At 36.7% G+C, this 22,500-nt stretch overlaps 4 protein-coding genes and 1 long non-coding RNA gene across 10 annotated transcripts; 3 read left to right on the forward strand and 2 right to left on the reverse strand.

The window, feature by feature from the left end:
• Positions 1-124: 124 nt before the first annotated feature.
• LOC132198422 (ran-specific GTPase-activating protein-like) lies at positions 125-1,201 on the forward strand. The gene is made up of 4 exons (XM_059622469.1): positions 125-289; positions 352-539; positions 600-886; positions 938-1,201. The coding sequence occupies exons 1-4, from the start codon at positions 266-268 to the stop codon at positions 1,144-1,146; spliced, it is 708 nt and encodes a 235-aa protein (XP_059478452.1). The 5' UTR covers positions 125-265; the 3' UTR covers positions 1,147-1,201.
• Positions 1,202-1,281: 80 nt separating this feature from the next.
• LOC132198410 (glutamate receptor-interacting protein 1) lies at positions 1,282-7,896 on the reverse strand. Of its 2 annotated transcripts, none has more exons than XM_059622434.1 (12): positions 7,582-7,896; positions 4,167-4,326; positions 3,721-4,008; positions 3,224-3,664; positions 2,833-3,053; positions 2,561-2,782; positions 2,357-2,479; positions 2,131-2,298; positions 1,944-2,069; positions 1,806-1,894; positions 1,607-1,750; positions 1,282-1,551 (listed from the first exon to the last, which is right to left on the reverse strand). In XM_059622434.1, exons 1-12 carry the CDS (start codon positions 7,739-7,741, stop codon positions 1,378-1,380), a joined length of 2,316 nt encoding a protein of 771 aa, XP_059478417.1. In that variant the 5' UTR covers positions 7,742-7,896; the 3' UTR covers positions 1,282-1,377. The 2 variants fall into 2 exon arrangements, with proteins under 2 accessions (XP_059478417.1, XP_059478416.1); XM_059622433.1 differs by lacking the exon at positions 7,582-7,896 and adding an exon at positions 4,940-5,509.
• Positions 7,897-8,662: 766 nt separating this feature from the next.
• On the reverse strand, positions 8,663-15,569 carry LOC132198412 (hrp65 protein-like). 5 transcript variants are annotated; one of them, XM_059622438.1, is made up of 10 exons: positions 15,415-15,569; positions 14,948-15,261; positions 14,396-14,887; positions 14,090-14,311; positions 13,863-14,033; positions 13,385-13,811; positions 13,137-13,327; positions 12,897-12,993; positions 12,817-12,839; positions 8,663-9,826 (listed from the first exon to the last, which is right to left on the reverse strand). In XM_059622438.1, the coding sequence occupies exons 2-10, from the start codon at positions 15,257-15,259 to the stop codon at positions 9,599-9,601; spliced, it is 2,163 nt and encodes a 720-aa protein (XP_059478421.1). In that variant the 5' UTR covers positions 15,260-15,261; positions 15,415-15,569; the 3' UTR covers positions 8,663-9,598. The 5 variants fall into 5 exon arrangements, with proteins under 5 accessions (XP_059478421.1, XP_059478425.1, XP_059478424.1 ...); XM_059622442.1 differs by having other exon boundaries at positions 12,906-12,960; positions 14,948-15,265; XM_059622441.1 differs by having other exon boundaries at positions 12,897-12,960; positions 14,948-15,265.
• Positions 15,570-15,779: 210 nt separating this feature from the next.
• LOC132198079 (glucose-6-phosphate isomerase) lies at positions 15,780-22,397 on the forward strand. The gene is made up of 11 exons (XM_059621835.1): positions 15,780-15,940; positions 16,136-16,264; positions 20,207-20,300; positions 20,367-20,639; positions 20,691-20,906; positions 20,965-21,204; positions 21,258-21,397; positions 21,451-21,634; positions 21,699-21,903; positions 21,961-22,027; positions 22,091-22,397. The coding sequence occupies exons 2-11, from the start codon at positions 16,137-16,139 to the stop codon at positions 22,209-22,211; spliced, it is 1,668 nt and encodes a 555-aa protein (XP_059477818.1). The 5' UTR covers positions 15,780-15,940; position 16,136; the 3' UTR covers positions 22,212-22,397.
• LOC132198082 (uncharacterized) lies at positions 17,938-20,184 on the forward strand. The gene is made up of 3 exons (XR_009441958.1): positions 17,938-18,756; positions 18,884-19,017; positions 19,316-20,184. It is a non-coding gene; the product is annotated as an uncharacterized LOC132198082 (long non-coding RNA).
• Positions 22,398-22,500: the final 103 nt, after the last annotated feature.

Genomic DNA, 22,500 nt, shown 5'->3' on the forward strand with positions numbered 1-22,500 from the left:
AAGTTCAAAAGTGCCTTTGATTCTAATTGGGAATTTTGAATCTCCCTCCAAATTTTCAGCCAATCAGCGCAGTTTTCATCGTAATTTTTGTGAAAAGATGCGCAGGACCCGCAGGACCCTCCACCGCGCGCATTTTTTGTCAGCATTGGCCGGCCATCGAACTGATCGAGCGAAAACTACGTTCAAAACAGCAAACAGGAAAGCAATTTTCCTTTCAGCTTGCTAATTTTTACGTAATTCGTTACACACTTGAATAACATCGACCATGGCAGACGGCGATGTCATTAAGGTAAATTATAAGTAAAAATATTCATTATATAAAAATAAAATTTTGCAACAACAAACACACAGAAAGACGACGAGAAGAATGAAAAGGCAACACCACCGTCGGCACCGGCAAATCCTGAAGAGGACGGCGAAACCACAAAGACCAAGGAAAACAATGAGGACGAGTACGACCCCTATTACGCTCCAATCGTCGAGTTGCCTGAAATTCACGTTTACACAAACGAGGAGATGGAGGAAGTAATTTTGAAACTGTACGCATTAGTGATTAAATTATATCGATTTCTGAATTGCAAACGAAACTTCATTTCTAGGAGGGCTAAATTGTACAGATACGATTCCTCTTGTGAGCCGCCGGAGTGGAAAGAACGAGGAACGGGAGAGGTCAAGCTGCTGCGACACATGCAAAAGCCCATCGTCCGACTGGTCATGCGGAGGGACAAAACCCTGAAAGTTTGTGCTAATCATTTCATCCGACCGTGGATGAAATTGAGCCCGAATTGTGGCAGCGACAGGGCTTGGGTTTGGAGTGTCAACGTCGATTACGCAGACGAAGAGCCGAAGCCAGAATTATTGGCAATAAAATTCGCAAATGCAGCTGGTATGTAATTTAATTATACGTTTAAAAATCTTATGCTAATTTTATTCTTAGATGCAACAAAATGGTTTGAAACTTTTGAAATGGCCAAGGAAATTGTCAAGGGTGACGACACCGAGAACGAGAATGACGAATCAGGCAGTAGTGACGAAGATGAGGCGGAGGAGAAAGAATCTGAGGACAAAACAAAGAAGCCGTCTGCTGAGAAGGCCGATGATGAGACGAGTACGCTTACGGAGAATCTTCAAAGCATGAAAGTCTGATTATAACCGGTCAGGCTCTCTTGTGATCTCTTAAATCACCAACCATGAAATTCCATTTTATTGCTTTTTTATTGTCATATTCAAAGACGCGCCCTTGAATTTGTTTTACTGAATAAAGGGTGAGTTTGATACAAATTAAACAATTTTTTTTTAGTAAATTCACAGGATACTGAAAGTATATTAAAAAAGTTACAGTCGCAGTATACATTTAGTTTTGTCTCTTCAAGGCACTTAAGGACCTGAATCAATTTTGTCAGCAACCCACTCTTTGTCTTCTATTTGTTGCTGGCTAGCCACCATGGCGAAGGGGTTGCGAGCTATTACCAGGTCTATTTTTTCACCAGCAGCTGCGATGATAGGCACCGTCAAGCAGCAGTCAAAATCTTGTGTGGGTGTGTTATTCACCTGAACGATGAGAAAATCAGGATTTTCGATAGAAGAAAAAGAAGTTAAATTTTACCTGTAGGATCCGATCATATTGTTCGAGAATCTTGTCTGCAGGACCACCCTTCCTTATCATGTTGACGTACACCCCTCTCTCATACAGACCGTCTGACACGCTGAAGCCAAAGTCCTCATAGACGTTGTCTTTGTACAAGGACACCTTTAAAAGAAACAAATCAATAGAAATATTTCATAAAAAAAAAAAAAATACGCACCTTCTGGATATCTGACAGGCAACTTGTGGCAACCGAATTCTGCGATCCATTCAATACCAATTTGGTCATCACTTCAATCTGCGCTTCTCCTAAAATTAAAACCAATTTATTGAGTTAAAAACTTAAAATTTTCCTTACTTAAACTGGTTGCGAGGCACTCTCCATCCTCAGATTGGTCCATGCATTCAGTGGACAGGTCACTTTCGGTGGAACTTTTCCAAGAGTTGGTCGTACCAGTGCCAATACCAAAGGTTCCAAAGGAAGCTAAGGATTTAAATCGATTAAAGTTAGAGTTCATCAAAATAAAAATAGCTGATATATATACCTGATGGGGATGATATCTCGGAGCGGGCAACCTGCAACGTGACTGTGTCTTTGGAGTTCTGCAGAATATCATAAACTTCCGACAGTTTGCAGCCATTCAGGGTGTAGCCGTTGATGGACAGGAGCTGGTCACCCACATTCAGAGCACCAGTCGACTCAGCAAGGCCACCTTGAGAAAAATTATATCAATTTAAAAACTTCTAGTTTTATATTTTGATGAGTGCTACCTGACTTGAGTGCTGAAATGGTAATGGGCATGTCTCTCTGCTCAGCACCAGAAATTGTCAAGCCCAATGGGCCACCCATCCTGACCAGGTCCACTGTGTGAACATTTTTGTCGATCGTATTATCTGGAACAAAAGAAAAATGTACATTTAATTTCTTTTTCAACTTCTCTAGAAATAGATTAAAATTTAGAAAACGATTCTCACTTGCGTAGCTGCCTCTGGCTCTGACACACTTGAGCACCTTCAATGAAATAATTTCGTGTTGAGTGACGAGCTGCAGGACTCTGATAACGTCCTCTTGAGTGCCAGGTCGAGCACCACAAATTTCCAGCAGCTGGTCACCGCATTGAAGAGCACCAGAGCGGTGCGCAACAGACCCCCTTCTGATTTTGGAAATAATTGGGGCATTTCCTGGCATCTTCATTGCTTTAGTTACAATAAAATTAATATGAAAATTAAGAATGCCAATTTCTTACGGGAGACGGAAATTCCGAGATCGGTAGTGCCATTTCTGGCTAGCTTAACGTAAAACACTCCACTGGACGGCACGACGGCTTCTAACACATCAAACTGAACATGTAACTTTAAAATCGGAGAGCTCTGAGAGAGAAGAATGGACGCTTCGGCACCAGCCAGGCAATCACAGCGCGTTTGGTTGATGATGAGAATTCTGTCTCCTGGCTGCAGACATCCGCACCTGAGGAAATGTTTTAAATATTAGCCAGACGGACAAAATACTTGTAACCACCAAGAGTTTTAAAACTCAAAATTTTATACTTTTATCTCGGGTTTTTCTAAAAACATCCGATATTTTCTGCACAAGTTGCTGATGGAAGTCTAAAAATATAAAATCTAAAGAAAACTTACAGATCTGCAGGACTGCCAGGCTCAATGTCTGCAATGACTGGAGGCCAGGAGCCCTCCAAGGTGATTCCACTTCCTCTTGTGGCAGTGTGCAAAGTGACGGCCAAGGTCTCGCAGTGGCTGACGCTGTTTTGGCTGTGGCTGCGGCTCCGGAAGCTTCTTTCGTGCAGCGTCGACGTGGATTCGGATTTGCAGAATTTGTGGGACTTGAGGGTGCTCATGTTGCTGGATAGGGTGGACGTCGATCCACCCAAGCGGTAACTGCTGGTGGTGGGGCTGCTGGGGGGCTTCAAGCTTTTCGCAGACCCGTCCCTTCGGCCAGCCGAAATCTCCATTTGAAATAAGGCCGGACTGATCCCGATCAAATGCAGTACTTCTGTCTGGGATGTGACCACGCACCCATTCACAGCAACTATCTGGTCTCCAACTTCAAGTGAGCGGCTCCTAATTTTTTTAAAATAAAATTTTTAAAAAAAAAATATATATATAATTAAACTAACCGATAGGCAACACTGCCTGGTTGAATTGCAGCTACAACGATCCCCTTGTCATTGGTCATGGAAATGCCCATCGAAGGGTCACCTCCAGTTTTGTGCAGCTCTATTAGGAAAGGGCCTTTCCTATTCAGGGTCCTCGTGGGCTGAACGACGTCAATTTGCAAGGTCAGTTTGGTCAGGGAACAGTTGCTTTTGGCCCGCAGGATTTCATGAGCCCTTTGGAGGCTCAAGCCAAGCAAGGAGACTCCCTCGACAGCCAGCAACCGGTCGCCAACTCGAATGCATCCTGACCTAAACAAAATTTTAAAGTTTAGATTCTTTAGTTTTGATTTTGCAAATTTCGGTAATAATAAATTTTAAAAAATATCATGAAAGTAATAATAACAATAAAATCACACCCTGACTAAAAAATTTAAGGTTAACTGTGAAAGCAATTAAAATAAACTAGCCTGTATGCTGGTCCACCTGGCTTGACCCTGGTGATCACAAGAGCCTTATTTCCGGCGGCGTCGTTTGATTTTTGTCCAACATCTCGCAAGGAGAATCCTAAATTGCCACCTTCATCGCGGTGAAGCGCCACTTCCACTTCTCTTGTGCACACCCTTTTTTCTGGAATGCCAAGTAATACAAGTTAAAAATGACGAAATATCATTTTTGAATTATATTTTTATTAGTTGTGACTAATAAGTAGAAGTGCTTTTACATAGGAGCAAAATGCAATTTTTAGGGTAAAACCTGATTAAAATTCAGAAAGATTTCTCAATATTTTTAAATTTTGTCATTAAATTCATAAATTCTTATGCGCAGACAAGCACGTTGAATTTTTATTAATCCAAGATATATTTCCATTTAAACTTATTTAAAGCTTAAAATAGACGCGTTGTAATTTCGAAAATGTGGCCTTGTTAGAATGAGCCAGCATTCCTGAAATCTCTGCGACATTTGCAAGAATTCACAAAATTCATGTGTATGGCTCGAAAGGCAAAATACAATTGTTAAACCAAACCTTAGAAAATTTGGTCTTTTGTAAACGCAGCATTTTTTAATTTTCTTTGACAATCTTGAAGCGTTTTAATGGTTGACATATTTTGGCAAAATTTTCCTGCCAGTTTTTAAGCCTAAATTTCCAGCTTGCTTTGCTGCAATTGGCAGTGGTCAAATTAAATTTCAATCTTTAGATGAATAGTATAGAATGTTGTGTTTAATTTACGAGCGAAATCACCTATTAGAATTTTGGTACTGTTCCAAACATCAATGCCAAAGGTGCGATTGCCCAGATATCGTGAGGACGGCTTGACAGGGCAAGTGTTCGGTGGCCAGTACGGAGGGTAGTCGTCCTCCTCCAAGTCGACGGTGGACTTTTCAAAAATGGGACTCATAATCGCATACTCAGAGTCCGCCTTCACCATCGTTGCTGGACTCGCGTCTTTGTCCACTTAATAAACCCTACGCACTGACGCCGGTGAGCTCTCGATAGTCTCGATTTCAGGGAGAGGGGCCTAATTTGTGTGAACTTTGTACTCGGCGCCCAACGCATCTTGAGAATGTGCGGCGAATTTCTGGATTTTTGGTGTAATCTTTGGCATATTTCACCAGAGCCAGACTTTTACAAAAGTAAAGAGAAAGAGTGACATTTTAAAATCCTTTGCATATTTTTATCACTGTAAAGGGAAGCGAAAATGATTTAAGAAATATCAATTTGCGAAAAACTGTATAAAAAAGCAATATAATTATAGTAGGTGAAAAGTGGAAGATTGTATTGTTCAAGTAAAATTAAGTTAAAACTATTTTGGTTTCCGTAATTGTGCATTAGAATTAATTTAAAGTATCTAGTTCCATATTGGACAAAAATAATTTAATGATTTTGCGTCCATATTTTTGGTTAAAATTAAATATGAAACATAAAAAATTAAATATAAATTAATAAAAAATTTATATATTTAAAAATAAGGGACTTTAAATTTAGATCAATTATATTACCGTTACAAAAAATAAAAATATATATAATTATAAGGCAATTATTTGAAAAAGTTATTTCATTATATGCAACGCTTGAGGAGTTAATTTGATATTCTGTTTCATGCGCTTTATAATGCTTGGTAATAACATCAAAATTTCAATTTAAATAAGGTAGAAAGTTTTTAAATATTACACAATGAGAAATTCGTGTATTATATGAATTACAACCTCTCTTGCTTTGAATAGATATTATATTAAATAAATTTTCTTTTTAGCAACCAACATTCTATGTTTATATATTCTTACTTTTGAATATAATTATTTATAATAAGATAACAAATTCAGAATAAATGACTCATATATTTGTAAAAAAATTGAAAATCAACTTCAATTTGTATCTATTCAGTTTAATTAAATTTATATTATGTAATCCATAACATATTATTTTAATTTGTTTGTAATTATTTCAATAAACTCACATTTTTTACCACGTTCAGGCTTCAGGCACTCAAACTCCAAAAGGCAGTTAATTGATCAATTTAACACGGCGATTATTTTTAAACGCACATTAGTTTTTAGAAACTTTTTTTCCATTATATCCATACTTAAGAAATTTAATACTTTTCAATTTGTCAACGTTTAAAATAAAACTATTGCACTGCGGATTGACGCGTAGGTTTTAGATCTGGCGTTTTAGCAGATCTCTGCAACCTGTGTAACTCTTCCACCTTATTTTCCTATTTTCGGTTGTATTTTTTCTGAACATCAGGAGTCGGAAGAATAACAGAATACAAATATTACACACACACTTAAATTTAAATTTCATCAACAACTATTTCAGGATTATTTCTCCTTCCGCAGCTGACAATAATTTTGTCCAGTTTCGGTTTAAATCCTTTCTATTTTAATTTTTCTAAAATGGCTCAATGCTGGGCCAAGAACCAATTTCCCCTCTTCATCTATAAAATACAGTTAATGATTGCAACGAAGGCGCTTTTTTCTTATATGAAATCAATCGTTATTCAAGGTAAAATTTAACGATGCGGCGTAAGATTGAAATTGAATTTTTAATGCAGCCACGCAGCAAGCAAGGATGAAAAATTTAGAATAATTTATAATCCTCCAAATTGAGGTCATCATGGGTTTTTCATTAAACTTCAATCTTCAACGAATTATTTTATTTTCACAACGAAGTCAACAAAATCTTATTGTCTAAGTTCGGGGAACACGGATCCGAAAAACTCTCCATCTCATTTCACGTTTGAGAAAAAATTTATATTTATGCGTACAGGACCTATTAAAATTATAACTAATAATTTCACTATATCCATTATATTGGAATAAAAATGTCAGTTGATAGGTTTTTTTTTATCCTTTTTGTTAATTTAAAGCTGATTCAAAAATATATATGAATAATTTTTTGATAGCAATTTTTCTTGTAAACGAGCAATTATCCGACATGAAACATGAAGACTCAGCTAAGAGGCTTTCTTACCTCCTATAGCGCAATTGAATTAATTATTTAGACCATAGTAACTTCCGTTTTCAAGAATTTCTGCGCATCAACACATATCCTGAATTCGAGTTAGCATTTTCACCAAAGGAGAACAATGCATTTTCTTATAAAATAAAATTTTTCATAAATAAACTGTTACACGCAGTAAGGGGATTAATGGGGAGAATAAGATTGTTGGCGAAATTTTGTCAATTGTACCTTGTTTAGACGCAAATTTTAATGCCTTAAATCTAAGCGAGCTGGAAAAAAATGTTACAAAAATGAATCTGTGTGTATTATTAGGGGCAGCAAAAGTGACGCTGGGAATACGTTACGGGGTCCGTGTGATGCTGAGCATCTTCAGCGTGTTGGTATCTGAAAATCAAGGATGAGGATTTTGTTTAAATTACCGTCGTATGGGCTCGAGGCGCCGAAGTCCTGATTTCCTAAGTTTGAGAGCGCTCTGCACGACTTAGGGTTCCATCGACGCATGGCCCGCAGGAAGCGTCTTGGCAGCGAGTGCTCGCTGGCGACCATCGATGCCTTCGGTGAGGCCCACTCGCTGGCCATCGCCACTCTTGCTGCCTTCAATTAGCGCACAAAAACAACAAGTGCATTTAATCACACTGGCCAGCTCCGGATGAAGAGCCTTCGCTTGTTGCCTCCTCTCTGCTCCGCCCTCTCTTCCTCAGACGGTGATGTCAATACAAGAAGAAAAAACCAGAGAAGAAGAAGCCGACAGACCTATTTTTAACCCGAGTACTCTACTTGTGCACGCGCTGTGCTTCCTGTCGGATTGACAGAGGGCGCTCAGCTATTTCAAGCACTTAAAATTCACTCTCTCTCTCTCACTCATAAACCACTCAAATCAACTCCAATCAAGCATAATAAAATTAGCCCCCAAACGACGAATCTGGTCCAAAATTTTTCTCCAGCTGCAGAAGATATTTCGTCTGGAATTGCCTTTTGAACACCCGTCGTGAGGCCCCATTAGTGTTTTTTTTCCCTCCTTTTAAATGGCTCGACATGCCTTGTTCTTGTTGGGCTCGACATTGGTTCCGACAACCCTTTAAGATGGGGTCAAACCCAAAGTTAAAATAGAAAGTATTGCGACACAAAAAAGTGATAATTATCCACGCTTCTCAGCGCAAGCGCCAAAATTCACGACTATTATGGTTTTGCAAGGTGAAGATAAAAAAAATCAATAAAATTAAAAATTAAATCTAGAGTTCAACTCAAGCCTTGTCAATGTAATTGCAAAATAAAAACAAATAAACTCTCACTGCAATTATGACTTTTAAATTAATAATTTTTGAAGACCAAAACTTCTGAATCCAAAATTAAATAAACGCAATTTTTTCACAATTTGATCTTCTGTAATTTAAAAAACAAAATCGTGCACACAACTTAGAATAAAAAAAATTAGCTCCGCTTTAATTTTTTATAGGAAGAGATTACAACTTCAAACCCTTATTAAATAAATAAATAAAATTTTGTCGTGTTTTATCTCAAAAGAGAGCCCAACCACGAATGGAATTAAAAAGGTGAAACGGAATAGTTTTGAAATCCAGTCTACAATGGCAGGTTAGCTTGATTGAAGAAATTTTTGCCATTTCTCTTTACAAAAAAGTACCTGTAGGGAAGAGAACATCATTAAGTAGTATATATCCCAAAATTTACTTCTTTTTTAATTAGTTACTAACTTTAAATAATTACAATTATTTTAAGTAAAATTTAAGCACCAAAGTTGAAAAAAAAACTAGATTTATAAGTGCTTCACAATTAAGGAGTATTTTTAAAAATAAAAATACTATTTTATGCTAAATTGTTGTGAAATGATATTTAAAGAAAATAATGAATATTATATTACGTTGTTCAGATTAAAAGCGGGATTGAAAATTGAGAAAAACTTTTCCCCCCGAAAATTCCCGTTAATCTTCAAGATTTGTTAATATTTGATGAATACAAAATGCGACTTTGGTCGCTTAAATTATCATAGTAGAATTACTTTATTCCACAAAGAGAAATACAGACGATACACTGAATAGTTATGTAGTTTTTCTGACATTTAATAGATCTAATTGCAACCTAATATAAAAGCTCAAAATTGATTTTTACATCCAAGTTAATTAATTGAAAATCTATTTCAAACTTTGAATTCAGTGAATGTTAAAGTTGTCTAAATCTTGTTTAAATCAATGCAAATGCCTATGCATTATTATGTTAAAATGTTCAGAGAATATTTCACACACACTTTCAAGTCTTAAAATTACCTCTAGAGATTTACGAAAATGCTTAAAATTACATTTTTTTTGTGTGTCATTATTTTATAGACAATTTTTGCTTCGCGTTTCCGCTTGATTTTGTTTCAGCAGCTGATTGAGTCTCAGTATGAATGTGTTTCAGACGCAAACATTATCAAGGAATTTAGTGGCGTCGGGGACGCTTGTTGGGGAAATCGTCGCCCCTGCGGCTACCTTGCGACTGGTAGTCGTTGCCGCCACCCCAGCGACCACGATTCCCATTATTGAACCGTCCCCTGTCCATATCCCTTTCTCCCATCATGTCTCTATCCATCATGTCCGCATCATCATATCCACCCATTCCGTTGTTTGAAGATCCACGATCGAATGTGTCCATGAACGCTTTCGGGTCCTAACCAAAACCACAACATAAACAAAATTACCGTATTTTGATCGATATCACAAGTTTTTCAATATTAATTAAGACTCTAATCTCAACTGCACCAAAGAGCAATTTCAAGCAAGCAAAAATATTAGTCAATATTTATGACAAATTCATATCTAAAAAGAAGAAATAACAAATAATACAAAAGAGCGCAATCTTCCAATTCAGTTTTCCCCGGGAATAATAATAACTTAAATTATTTAAAATGAAATTATTAAGTTTTCTTGTTCATAGGATTAATTAATCAGTTTAAATTCACAATCAGTATTATAATGATTTATAGTTTCATAATTCATAGTTAAGTTTTGAATGAACACTGGTGTTTTTTTTTTTTTTTTTTTTTTTTTTTTTTTTATTGGTCCAGTTGAGATTAAGATCATCTATAATAAAAACCACAAAAGTTTCTTAAATTTACAAAGACTACCAATATTGTTTAAGTTTTACTATCCAACATCTGCAATCTCTAAGACCAAAAAATTAACATACTTTGATCGTAAATATTAAGTTATTATTTCAATGAGACAATTAATAGTTTTTATTTTTCTCTTATGATAATTGCAAGTAATAATTATCTACGTAAAAATGTCAATTTTGTCTGAAAAAATCAATAAGATTCTTCATGGAGTTTGAAAATTCCTAAACACAAAATAAAAAAGTGTAAAACTAAATCGAGTGAAAGGTAAACTAGAAAAAACTGAGTTTGTACTTGAGATAAAAAAAAATTGAAGAAGTATTTAAATAAAATGAGAGATTGCAGATTTAAATAGCAAGAATTAAATGAGCAATTTATATATTATGCACAGAATTAGATTTTTGCGGCAAATACCAAATTAATATATCAGTTTCGAAGATTAATTAGAAGACAACTCGGCCGTATAAAAGAGAACAATCATCATGAAAATCTTTTACATTGCGCCACCTACGTGAACTGCAGGTTGGCAAAGCACACGCTAGAGATTTTGTTGCAAAGAGCATCGTTAAGTTTATGATTTATAGTTTTCCTTTAAAGCACATGTCGTAAAATATTTTATATTTGCGCAGCTCCACATACTTTGTATTTAAGTGAGGCTGCAAAATAAATTAACGGCTTAACTAATATTGCTTTTTTTACCCTCAGTAAATCGACGCGCAGTTTTTTTCAATAGGTTTGATGATAACAAAAGTATCAATCAAATATAGAAGTTGCGGTTGGCACGGATTGCCAATTGGCTAAAAACGTGCAAATGATCGCAAGAAAAAAATCCACTTTAAGGGTAAGGGGTGTAAGGTACGCAGATTGTTTCCTAAAATGTCAATAAGTGCTGGTAATATCCCTACACGTTTCCAAGTTTTTCATTAACTTCCTTTAATTAGTAATTTTCCTCCAATCCTGCTCCAATCTAAATAATATGCATTTTAAATTTTAATTCATCCGTAAAAATATTATTATATAGTATAAGGTAATCCGCAAATTCAAAACGTAAGTGATTAAAATTGTTCTCAATGCAACAAAATATCTAAACGGTTGCAGCGATAAAAATTGAGTATAATATCCTGCAGTTTAAGTAGTAGGAGCAATGACGTCGAAACATCGCAATATTAGTGGAAAGGTGCAGCGAAAATTGGTCAAATAGGTGCAAAAAGTACAAAAATTATAGTCTGCAGAACCGAATTTGATTTCGAAAGCTGAATGCAATGATGCAAAAAGAAATAACTTATAAAAAGTATATTCCTCTTTGTGCCATATTGTTAAAAATAATGGGCAATATTCCAATAAACTAGCAAACTTTGGTAGCTTCGAAGAAATTATATCGTTTTGTATTTGTCTCACACAGCTCTTTCAGTGGTTTAACTAATTTTAGTTAAAAAATTTTAATTTCCTTGAAAATTTTCATTTCAAAATAATTAATCCCAGGTTGATTTAATTTTCTTTCAAAAGCAAGTTATGTGCTCGTCTGAATGTAGTAGTTAAAATTATACTGCTCACAAGACTTATTGTTGAGTGCGCATCTATTTAATAATATGATAAGTCATCAATAGGTGATGCTGAAAATATATTGTTAATTGTTATTTCATCCGAATATTATCAATATGTCTTCTCGGGTCTTCTCTTGATGGATCAAAGCGTTTCTCATGTTATTGGGCTTGCAAAGCGTTTTTTTTTTAATAATGCGAGGCGATGAAAACAATTGGCTGACAAATAAATCATCAGCTGTGTTCATTTTTAAGAGTTAAGCTCTTACTCAGCTTCCGATGTAAATCAATTCTACGCAGTTTGACATCCTAGGCCATTAGTTTACCAGACGCAATCAATTCAACGTTTTATTATCACACAACTTGTTCTCGAAGTTTCCTATTAATCCTATTGTAATTCATTAAAGACAAGAACGCCCCATTTTGCTCTGGCTCCGCGTGCAAGACGCAATCTCTTTAAAAATGACAAATATAATTCGGTTTGCCATGATGAGAGGATCTCTCCCTTCACTGCGGCTTTTGAAGGGTGGTTTAATACTTCTAGAGGTGAGTGGGCTTGTCAACTGTCCTTTTCAAAAATGCGCCTCAACCCTGTAATGTGTTTGAGCCCCATGAGTACAGGGCTATTCTATACCAGTAATTTAAGTTTCATATGTACGTCAATGCAGAGCTCTCCTGTTATATTAGTTGATAATAGAATTATCCTCATGTGCATGAAAATTCCTTATTTAAATTTGCTGAGTTGTCTTAATTTACAAGATGATGTAAATGGCAAAATATGGCATATTCTTATTTAATTTAATATGCATATTGGTTTTTAAATTTTAGTAGACTATTGAGCATAAAACTTGTGATTCCAAAATTGTACGACTTGATAGTTTTTCTAATTCATATTTGACCAATTCCACTGCACCGGTAATTGAAAAATTCACCTTTAAAACGACAGATCATTTAAAATATAAGTTAAAGAAATTGAGAGAGTAAATTTGAAATCGGGTACTCACCACTGGCAGATTTCCAGGCCCACCTGAGAAGTGGAAACACATTATTAGAACATACTGCATTTTACTATCAAAAAATGTACCTCGCATACCAAAACCATCTCCACCCATTGGGCTGTCAAAGTCGTCTCCCAGCATTGCCTGCTCCTGTTTATCCAAAAGATTGTTTAGTTGATGTGCCTGAAAATAAATTGATCAAAATAAGTTAAGTTTGTAAGAAAATAAGCTTACATTAATAATTGATTCAAAAATCAAACAGCATAACTCGAACACTCGTGTCATGCAACTGAAATCAAATTTTCAAACAAAATCGACAATCATACCTGCATGAAGAGAGTATTTTCAGCTTGACGGCGCCTCATGTCTTCCTCCTGACGGACAATCCGCATTTGCATCTCCTCCTGCTTTCTCCTCATCATCTCCTCGTCCTGTCTCTTGCGCTCCTCCTGCTGGCGCTCCTTCATTTCCCAGTCCCTCTTCTGACGGTCCCTGTCTTGCTCACGCTGGCGGAGCTCTTAACAAAATTTAAATATTAAATTATCTTTCAAATAAATTAACAATTTGTCATTACGGTTACGCAGCATTTCTGTCTCATGCTCGTACTTGGCGTACTCCATCTGAGCCTCCAGCTTTTCCTCCTCCAGCTTCATTTCCCTCTCGGCAGCTTCCAGCTTCTGTTTGCGGAGTTCGAAAAGCTGCTTCCAGCGAGTGCCATAGTCGTGCTCAAAGCTGTTGATGTTGGCAAATCGAGGGCCCATTTCGCGCTCCTTCATGAAATCGTTGGACTTCTTGAACATGCTCTTGTCGGGCAGGCCGTCAGGGTCAGAGATCTCTTCGTGCATCTCGACAATGGCCGGACGCAGGGCAGAAGTGAGGAAGAAGCAGTTTTCGTTGCACTTCCTGACAGCAAGAACGGCAGCAGGTTTGCGCTGGAACTCGACGATGCCAGCGCCAGTGGATTTTCCACGCTCGTCTGTGATAATGTACGCTCTCTCAATCTAAGTACAGCAATAAGTTATTATTTACCTTTTTGCTAAATATTAAATTACCTCTCCGAAAACGCTGAATGCAGTTTCCAGCAGCTCATTGGACACATACGGAGTGAGATTCCGCACTTTGATTATGGCGCCATGAGGTGCAAATCTGATTTTCAGAACCTTTCCCCTGCGAGGAGTTCCGTCCAACTCCCTCCTGGCTTTCTCAGCACTGGCTCTATAGTCCTGTAAAATTAAGGGAAATAAGTTTAAGAACAATTAAAAATTGCATATTAATTTACCATTTTGACAAAAGCAAAGTTCTTGTCTTTGTTCACAAATATTTCGGATGGTTCGCCGTATGGAGTGAACATGTTTTTGATATCTTCGTCACTTGTGTCAGCAGTTATGTTTCCGACGTAAAGACGGCAATGTCCAGAGAACTTAACCTCGGCTTCACCTTCTTTCGGTGGCAACTCGAAAGTTGGTCCGCTCAGGGCAGCAACACGCTCGTTCAGTCTTTCCTGTAATTAGAAATTATTTATAGGTTTTAAGTTTTAAACAAATTAAATTTAAAATGGATAATTAAAATTGGAATAACTACAAACCTCCATCGTTCGTGGGCCTCCACCACCTCCTCTGGGTCCTTGGAAAGGTCGGTTGAATGGATTGAATTTTCCGCCACCACCTCCATGGGGTCCACGTTCTTGCTGATTGAAGGGTGGTCGGTTGGGGCCTCCCTGCATCTGATTAAAGCCACCCTGGTTCTGATTGAAACCACCCTGATTCTGATTGGGGCCGCCTTGATTCTGATTTGGGCTGCCCTGATTCTGATTGGGGCCTCCCTGACTTTGATTTGGGCCTCCTTGCATTTGATTTGGCCCACGCTTCAAATTGGGACTTTGCTGCATCAGGTTCGGAGGTCCTCTTTGCTGGAATGGCTGCTGATTCATGGGCGGCTGTTGATTCTGCTGCGGGGTCTTCTGCTGATTCTGAGCCCCTCCCTGAGCGGCCGCTGGAGTTTGTTTGACGGCCGGGGACGCAGCTTCCGCCTTCACCGGAGCCTCAACCTTCTTCTCTGCCGGTTTTGGAGATTGCGCCTGAAGAATAAGTAAAAAAACAAAATTATGATTTGCAATTAAAATTAAGATTAAATTTACGGGTGGCTTTTGCGGCTGGTTCTGTGGTTGGCCTAGAGGCTTGTTCTGCTGCTGGCCTTGAGGCTTGTTCTGCTGCTGCGGATTGCTCACAAGAGGCTTGATGGCTGGCTGCGGCTGCTGGGCCTGTGCTGGCTTCTGCTGGGTGTTTTGTTGCGGAGCGTTTGGTGGTTTCTGCTGGTTTTCAAACAGCGGATTCGGTTTGTTCATGCCGCCCATCATGGGTCCGGGTCCGCCACTAAAACGATTATTGAATCCACCACCGCGGGGGCCGCCACGGCCCCTCATCATGTTTCCTCGAAACATCCCACGCATTGCTGTCTGGAAAAGAAAAAAGTCAATTGTTTCGACTTATTATTTACATGATGCTGTTGTGACGGCGAAATAAAAAATGTCCAGAGGCCTTGGGAAAATTTGAAATGGGCCATTGTGTGAAAGTTTTGAAGCGATTTTCAGCCACAAATACGAACCGATGCTTAGATTTCTACGCTGGAAAAGCAGCGGCGTCTGAAACTGGAGTGCTGCGGAGTTTTCTGCTGCCCAGAAATCCAATATCGGCCTAAAAATCCGAAAATATCTGGCAATTTAACTTCGTAATAGAATACAATGATGGCAGAACTCGACAAGTGTGATAAAGAAGGCAGAAGAAGTAGGGGGAGAAGCGTCATTTGCCGGTGCTATTTGCACGTAAAATCAGGGTAAAGACAAAAACCTCCTTGGAAATTCGCATTTGTGAAGCGGGGAATTTAAAAATGGCCTACCTTGGAGCAGCCAATGAGCATTGAGGGCTCGATGGGCTGGAGAAAAAAGACCAATCAGAGTCGGTGCCCTTCACATGTCATTGTGCACCTTTGCTCGCCGGCCTCGCCGCAAGAAGGGTCACTCACGAAGCAACCACAGACCGGGGATACGTGCACCGTCAATTAAACGAAACGCTGCCGAGACAAGGAACCAGAGCGAATTGTGAACTGACAGCTTCAGGACAAGTCCAAGCAGGTGCAACCTTTTTCTGTTGATCTTTTAACTTTTTTTCCTTTCGAAAATAATTCAATTTTTATCAAAATATAATATACATTTTTTTCAAGGTCAATTTCGCTGTCAAAAAATTCTTAACTCCTATACATATGCTTACAAGCGAAAGTGATCTTGCACTTTTGCATTGGTAATATATTTTATCCTAACATATTTTAGGATGGAGGTAAAGGCAAACCTCACTTCAGAGCCGAGTTGGAAGGCTTTGCAGGATTATTTCAATGCCAACAAAGATAAGCTGGACATCAAACAATTGATCCAGAAGGAGGATCGATTTGCTAAATTCAGGTAAATATGCAACGAGTAACGACACAAGCCTATTGCATAAATGAAACATAAATACAAAAATAATTTATTTTGCGTTCAAAATTTTATGCCATCAAACCACACAGACCACACTCCTGCTATTTTTTCTAAAATATTTTCCCAAAAGCAAAAAATTGCGAAAAATTGTAGTGTGCGTCGCTCTTAAAAAGTAATAAAAAATCGAGATAAAACTTTACAATATGTGGGTTATGCAAGACATTACGTGTATTTCAGGAATCTGCTGAGATATAATTTGGCGAATGTAGCCAAAATTTCAGTCATTCTTTCTTAAAAAATTCTTCCACTATCTTTGCGGGGAAAAATTTATTAAAAAAAAAAAATCAAATAATGAAACTTCTCATTTTATATTATTATTATTAATTATCATAAAAATTAAAGAAATTAAAATTCATGCTTTAAAAATATGCAATAATTACCTCCCCTATAAAAATATCTTGGACACAAACTGGTATAAACTTGGCTGAAACAGGGTTTTGACGGCATAAACTAGGAAACAAACAAAAAATTTTGGCAGTTGACGGTCTTTGACAGAAATCCAGTCCTCAACCCGGTGTTTGTGTCCAAGTTTATTCCAAAGTTTATTTCCTGTTTATGTCCATCTGAGCGGTCGGGAGTCACATGCCTGTTTTTTTCCATTGTTTGTTCCCGAGTTTATGCCAAGGCCAGCGGTGCGGGGTTTTTCCCTGTTTATTCCCAAAGTTTATTTCCTAGTTTATGTCCATCCGAGCGGTTGGAGTCACATGCCTGTTTATTTCCAATATTTGTTCCCAAGTTTACGCCAAGGCACAAGCGGTGGAGGGTTTCTTCCCGGTTTATGCCCAAGTGTTTATTTCCAAGTTTCTACTTCTAAAAAAAATTCCATTTGTGTCCCAGTTTACTCCAAATATTTTAGTCAAAGTTTATTCTTATTTAAATTAAAAGGGCAGGTAAAATTATGAGATGTCGTATTTTACATAAAAACTTGAAGTTAAAAAAAAATTGGATGAATATGAAATAATAAAAATTAATAGACCATATTACCGACTAGATTAAATATTATTATTTTTTTTTTGGTAAATAATTTAAAACGATTAAAATAATATGAGAAGAATAAATAACAGTTAATAAAACAGTTATCATTATTTTTATATATTTAAGTGTCAATTAATTTAACTTAATTTATCCATATCTGTGTTCTTGTAATAAGTTTAAATTATTTTAAACGCGGCTTGGTAATTTTTTTTTTTAGCAGATATTGATAAGTTTTTATTTTTTACTGACTAGGTAATATTTATTGCTCGCATATTTTGTTTTAGTAAGGTTGAAGCTTAAATATATTAAATATTATTAAAAATATAAAGAACATTAAATTTTTATTACCATAAAAAATGCGGCTATATTTAAAAAAAAATTAAAATAAAATGAATTTTTATAATAATTATATATTCTGAATACATACAACAATAACAATATATTAGTTCTATTTAATTTGAAAAATAAAAAAAATTACTGTTCATTACCTCTATTTTAATTTTTTTAGTTTAAAATAAACTTGAATTCTAAATCTTAATTTTCCAAGCAGAATTAATGAAGACGAATGACAGGTTAAAATTATTCTCATGCAAAAATATTTTGATTCGACATTGGACAAGGATTATTTTGCATGCGTATTAATATTTTTTTTTCGAAGTCTTTTGGAAAAAATTCATATCATATTCTAATGTTCTAAATTTCTGATTTTTCCCCCTCAGATTTTGCTTCACGCGCACATGTTAAGAAATTTTTACTTTCTAGCAAATAATTCTACATTGAGGAAACATTTAAATTATATTCTATAATCTAAATTTTTAAATACGCAAAGCTTCTTTATTTAATACAAAATTAGTTTAAAAAATTAATATTATTTTTTTATGAGCGCGTTTAAATGTTTGATACAAGAATGTTTAGTTATAGTTCATCTTTTTAATCGAATTTTATTTTTATTGGAACATTGTCAACAATTCAAATCTCATCTTTCGCGCCTTGAACTTCTTTCAAACGTAAACATTTCTCAGGCAAACCATGCGCAGTTGTATGAATTTGGTTCTGCGCACACTTCACCAACTATTCGGCTCGCGCCTCTCGCGCCGCGGCTCGACCGTGGCTCACTTTTCAAACAAAATAACCGTCGTTGTTTTGATTTGGTGTGGATGCCGGGTTTTGTGACTGATCGCAGAGTTTTGCCGTTTTTTCCGGAATAATGGTCAAGATACGGTTGGAAAGTGAAGCCAAAGCGTCCTGGGATTGGCAAACGTTCAAAGTACGGTGGAAATTCGGGTGAATTGACTTTAATAACGCGCTCGATATGGAGGAATTCGACTTGCAGCCCGCGTCCGGTCACTTCGTGAACGACCCAAGCCAAGCTACTGCCGCCCAGACAGGGACTGGGCCCTGGATTACAAATCAACCTCCGCTCCAAATTAATTTCAAATCAGGTACTTATTTTGCCACTTTTAAGACCCCCCCATGAATACATTACAAATTTTCTATTTCCCTATTAACCTGTTTTGTATAAAAATACTAAGGAACTTATTTTAATCATGCTATTTTTTAATTTTACAGATCCGAGTTCAGAGTCCTGAATTAATTCAACAACTCGATTACTTCAAAGACGGACGGGAATATTCGATAATAAACTTGATTCACAAGAAGCCTAACGAGAGGACCGGATTGCTCTGATCGTTTTAACTTTTGAGGTGAGCAGTGAGCTTAATTCCAAAGTTAATTTAACTGACTGAACTACGTGAACCTTTCTTTTAGAAATTAAAATTTATTACAATAACAAATCAATAATATATTATTTTTAGTGTTAAAAATTAAAAATGTTATTAAAAACCTTTTCTGACTAGCTATTTACAACAATTTTGTTAATAAAATTTGAATTTTTACTTTAATATCTCTATAACTTTTAATACTCAATTAAAGCTTAATTTTAACTCGTTATATGACTTGTTAAGTAAAATTTTCTAATGGGAAAATTTCTTTTGTTTACAGATTGGGGAAAAGAGCCATCGAAGAGAAAAATGTCACATTCCTCTGAGTTTGATGGTGAGAACCGTGGACTTAATTTTTCAAAAGTTGATTTTAAGGTTGAAATATATTTGATTAAATTATGCTTTTATTAACTTGTGATTTAAATATTTGGATAATAAAAAATTGGTTTAACTTCAATGTTGAAATTTTTAATAAAATTAAATAATATCTCTACTGGTTTAAATTTTAATAAATCAATAAGGATGTTTGAAATATGGATTATATAATGTAGCAAAGTTGATTATATGTTCAATACAAGGAATGCAACACTTATTGCTTAATTATCTCAATTTAAAAATTATGTCGTACGTAATAATGATAATTTGCAACTGCTGTAATAAGGAACTGCTGAGAAAAAGATTAATATTTTACATGTTATTTACTATTATGATTTGTGATTGTACTTATTGTATTTTATTTTATTGTATTTTTATGTTGTTATGAAATAAAGACCATTATTTTACTAATAAAAAATGTGAGCTGATTTAAATTTATGCAACCCGCAAAGAGAATAAACTTGGCAATAAACTAAAATAAGGGGAGGTAAGCTTTGACACAAACTAGGGAATAAACAAGAAGATCACAAAGGGGAGGGTGGACATAAACTGGGGTACAAACCATGGCATAAACTAGGGAATAAACTTGGCCACAAACATCCTCGTCTAGAAGCTGGAATAAACATGGAAATAAACGAGTGCCAAATTCCTACCCTGTTTGTGACAACAGTTTATTCCATGTTTTTTTCCCTGTTTCTGACAAGTTTTTGCCTCAAAAATGTTATGGGGGCTTCCAAAGATTTTCCTTTCTTGAAACCCTTATGCTAAAAAATTATTTTTAATTTTAATATTATAGTTTGAAGTTGGGAACACCTGAAGATGGAGACATTTTGCTGGATTTTTCAAAGAACAGAGTTGATGACAGCACCCTTGCTCTTCTTTTCGACCTGGTAAAATTTAAAATAAATTTATCAAATGCGTCATTTTAATTTATTTTTGTCTAAATTTTTTCCTAGGCCAGAGCTCGCAAAGTGGACAGTGCCAGGAGCGCCATGTTCTCTGGTCAAAAAATCAACTTCACTGAGGGCAGAGCAGTCTTGCATATTGCCCTGCGGAACAGGAGCAACACCCCCATTGTCTTGGACGGAGCCGACGTGATGCCCGATGTGAACGCCGTTTTGGCCCACATGAAGGAGTTCACTGAAAGCGTCATTAGTGGTGCCTGGAAGGGCTACACTGGCAAAGCCATAACTGATGTCATCAACATTGGCATTGGAGGCTCCGACTTGGTATTGCAATTTTTTCACACCGAAACAATCTTTAATGCAAAAAAAATCCAGGGTCCGTTGATGGTAACCGAAGCTCTGAAGCCGTACGCCATAGGTCCGAGAGTGCACTTTGTTTCCAACATTGATGGAACCCATTTGGCTGAAACTGTGAAGAAGCTGAACCCTGAGACTTCTCTTTTCATTATCGCCTCCAAGACTTTCACGACCCAAGAAACAATTACGAACGCCACCTCTGCCAAACTTTGGTTCCTCGATGCTGCAAAAGATGTGATATTTTTTTTCACCGCGATTCCAAATGTAATTTATTAATTGTTTTATTTTACAGCCCAGTGCCGTTGCAAAGCATTTTGTGGCGCTTTCGACGAACCGAACTAAAGTCATAGAATTTGGCATAGACGAGAAGAACATGTTTGGCTTCTGGGACTGGGTTGGAGGTCGTTATTCTCTCTGGTCTGCTATTGGTCTCTCTATTGCCTTGAGCATTGGTTACAACAATTTTGAATCTCTTCTTGCGGGTGCGCATTTCATGGACCAGCACTTTGTCACGGCCCCACTTGAGAAAAATGTACAAAAATTATCTTAACATTGATGCAATTATTAAAGCTTTACTAATTTCAGGCGCCTGTGATTCTTGCCTTGCTCGGAATTTGGTACAGTAACTTTTATGGTGCTGAAACTCACTGCCTGCTGCCCTATGATCAGTATTTGCACAGATTTGCTGCATATTTTCAACAGGGAGATATGGAGTCCAATGGAAAGTGAGTTTCGTCAGGAAAATGCGACGCCGGAAATAAGAATATTTTATATTTAGGTACATCACTCGAGCTGGAAAGCAGGTTGACTACAGCACAGGGCCCATCGTGTGGGGCGAACCAGGCACAAATGGCCAGCATGCATTTTACCAACTCATCCACCAAGGAACTCGTCTGATTCCTGCCGATTTCATTGCCCCTGCCCAAACTCATAATCTTGTCCAGAACGGACTTCACCACAAGGTATATTTTCCATTAAATAAATATATTTTGATTTCATCAAGTGTTAATCTCGTATTTTTTTCAGATCTTGCTGTCCAACTTCTTGGCGCAGACTGAGGCTCTTGCCACAGGAAAAACTGCAGAAGTTGTCAAGCAAGAGTTGGAGAAGTCCGGACTGGCTCCAGCGGACATTGAGAAAATTCAGCCACACAAAGTCTTCTTGGGCAACAAGCCAACGAACTCAATTGTAGTCAGGAAACTGACACCTTTCACTCTTGGTGCTCTAATTGGTAATGCAAAGTAAAATTTGCTACATTCTTTGAAATTAATCTTCATTTTTTTTTTAGCAATGTACGAACACAAGATCTTTGTCCAGGGGGTCATTTGGGACATCAACTCTTATGATCAGTGGGGGTACGTGTGAAATATTTCATTGAAAATATTATTACTACTAATGATGAATTTAAATTATTGCAGAGTGGAGTTGGGCAAGCAACTGGCCAAAGCCATTGAGCCCGAATTGCAAGATAAGACGCCCGTCTCTAGCCATGATTCCTCAACCAACGGTCTGATAAACTTCTTGAAGCAAAACTTCTAAAAGCAATGGTTGTCCTTAGATAATTAGTGATGTTTTAGGCCAAAGCCTTTTCTTTTTGTTATGAAATTCAATGTTTTCAAATAAATAGGTGAATGATGTCATCAGTGTTAAAAGTAATTAAATTGCTTTTTTTTTATTAATAACTGTGTTTATTCAATATAAATTCTTGCATATTATTAACAATTATTAATGAGATTTTTAATTAATTGAACCCTGCGACCTAAAAAAACATTCATTACCGCCGCATATAATTACAAAAGGATACAATATTATAATTAACAATAATGAG

The sequence above is a fragment of the Neocloeon triangulifer genome, unplaced genomic scaffold (genome assembly GCF_031216515.1).
Source record: "Neocloeon triangulifer isolate White Clay Creek 2 clone unplaced genomic scaffold, ASM3121651v1 ptg000012l, whole genome shotgun sequence".
NCBI classification, from domain to species: Eukaryota; Metazoa; Arthropoda; class Insecta; order Ephemeroptera; family Baetidae; genus Neocloeon; species Neocloeon triangulifer.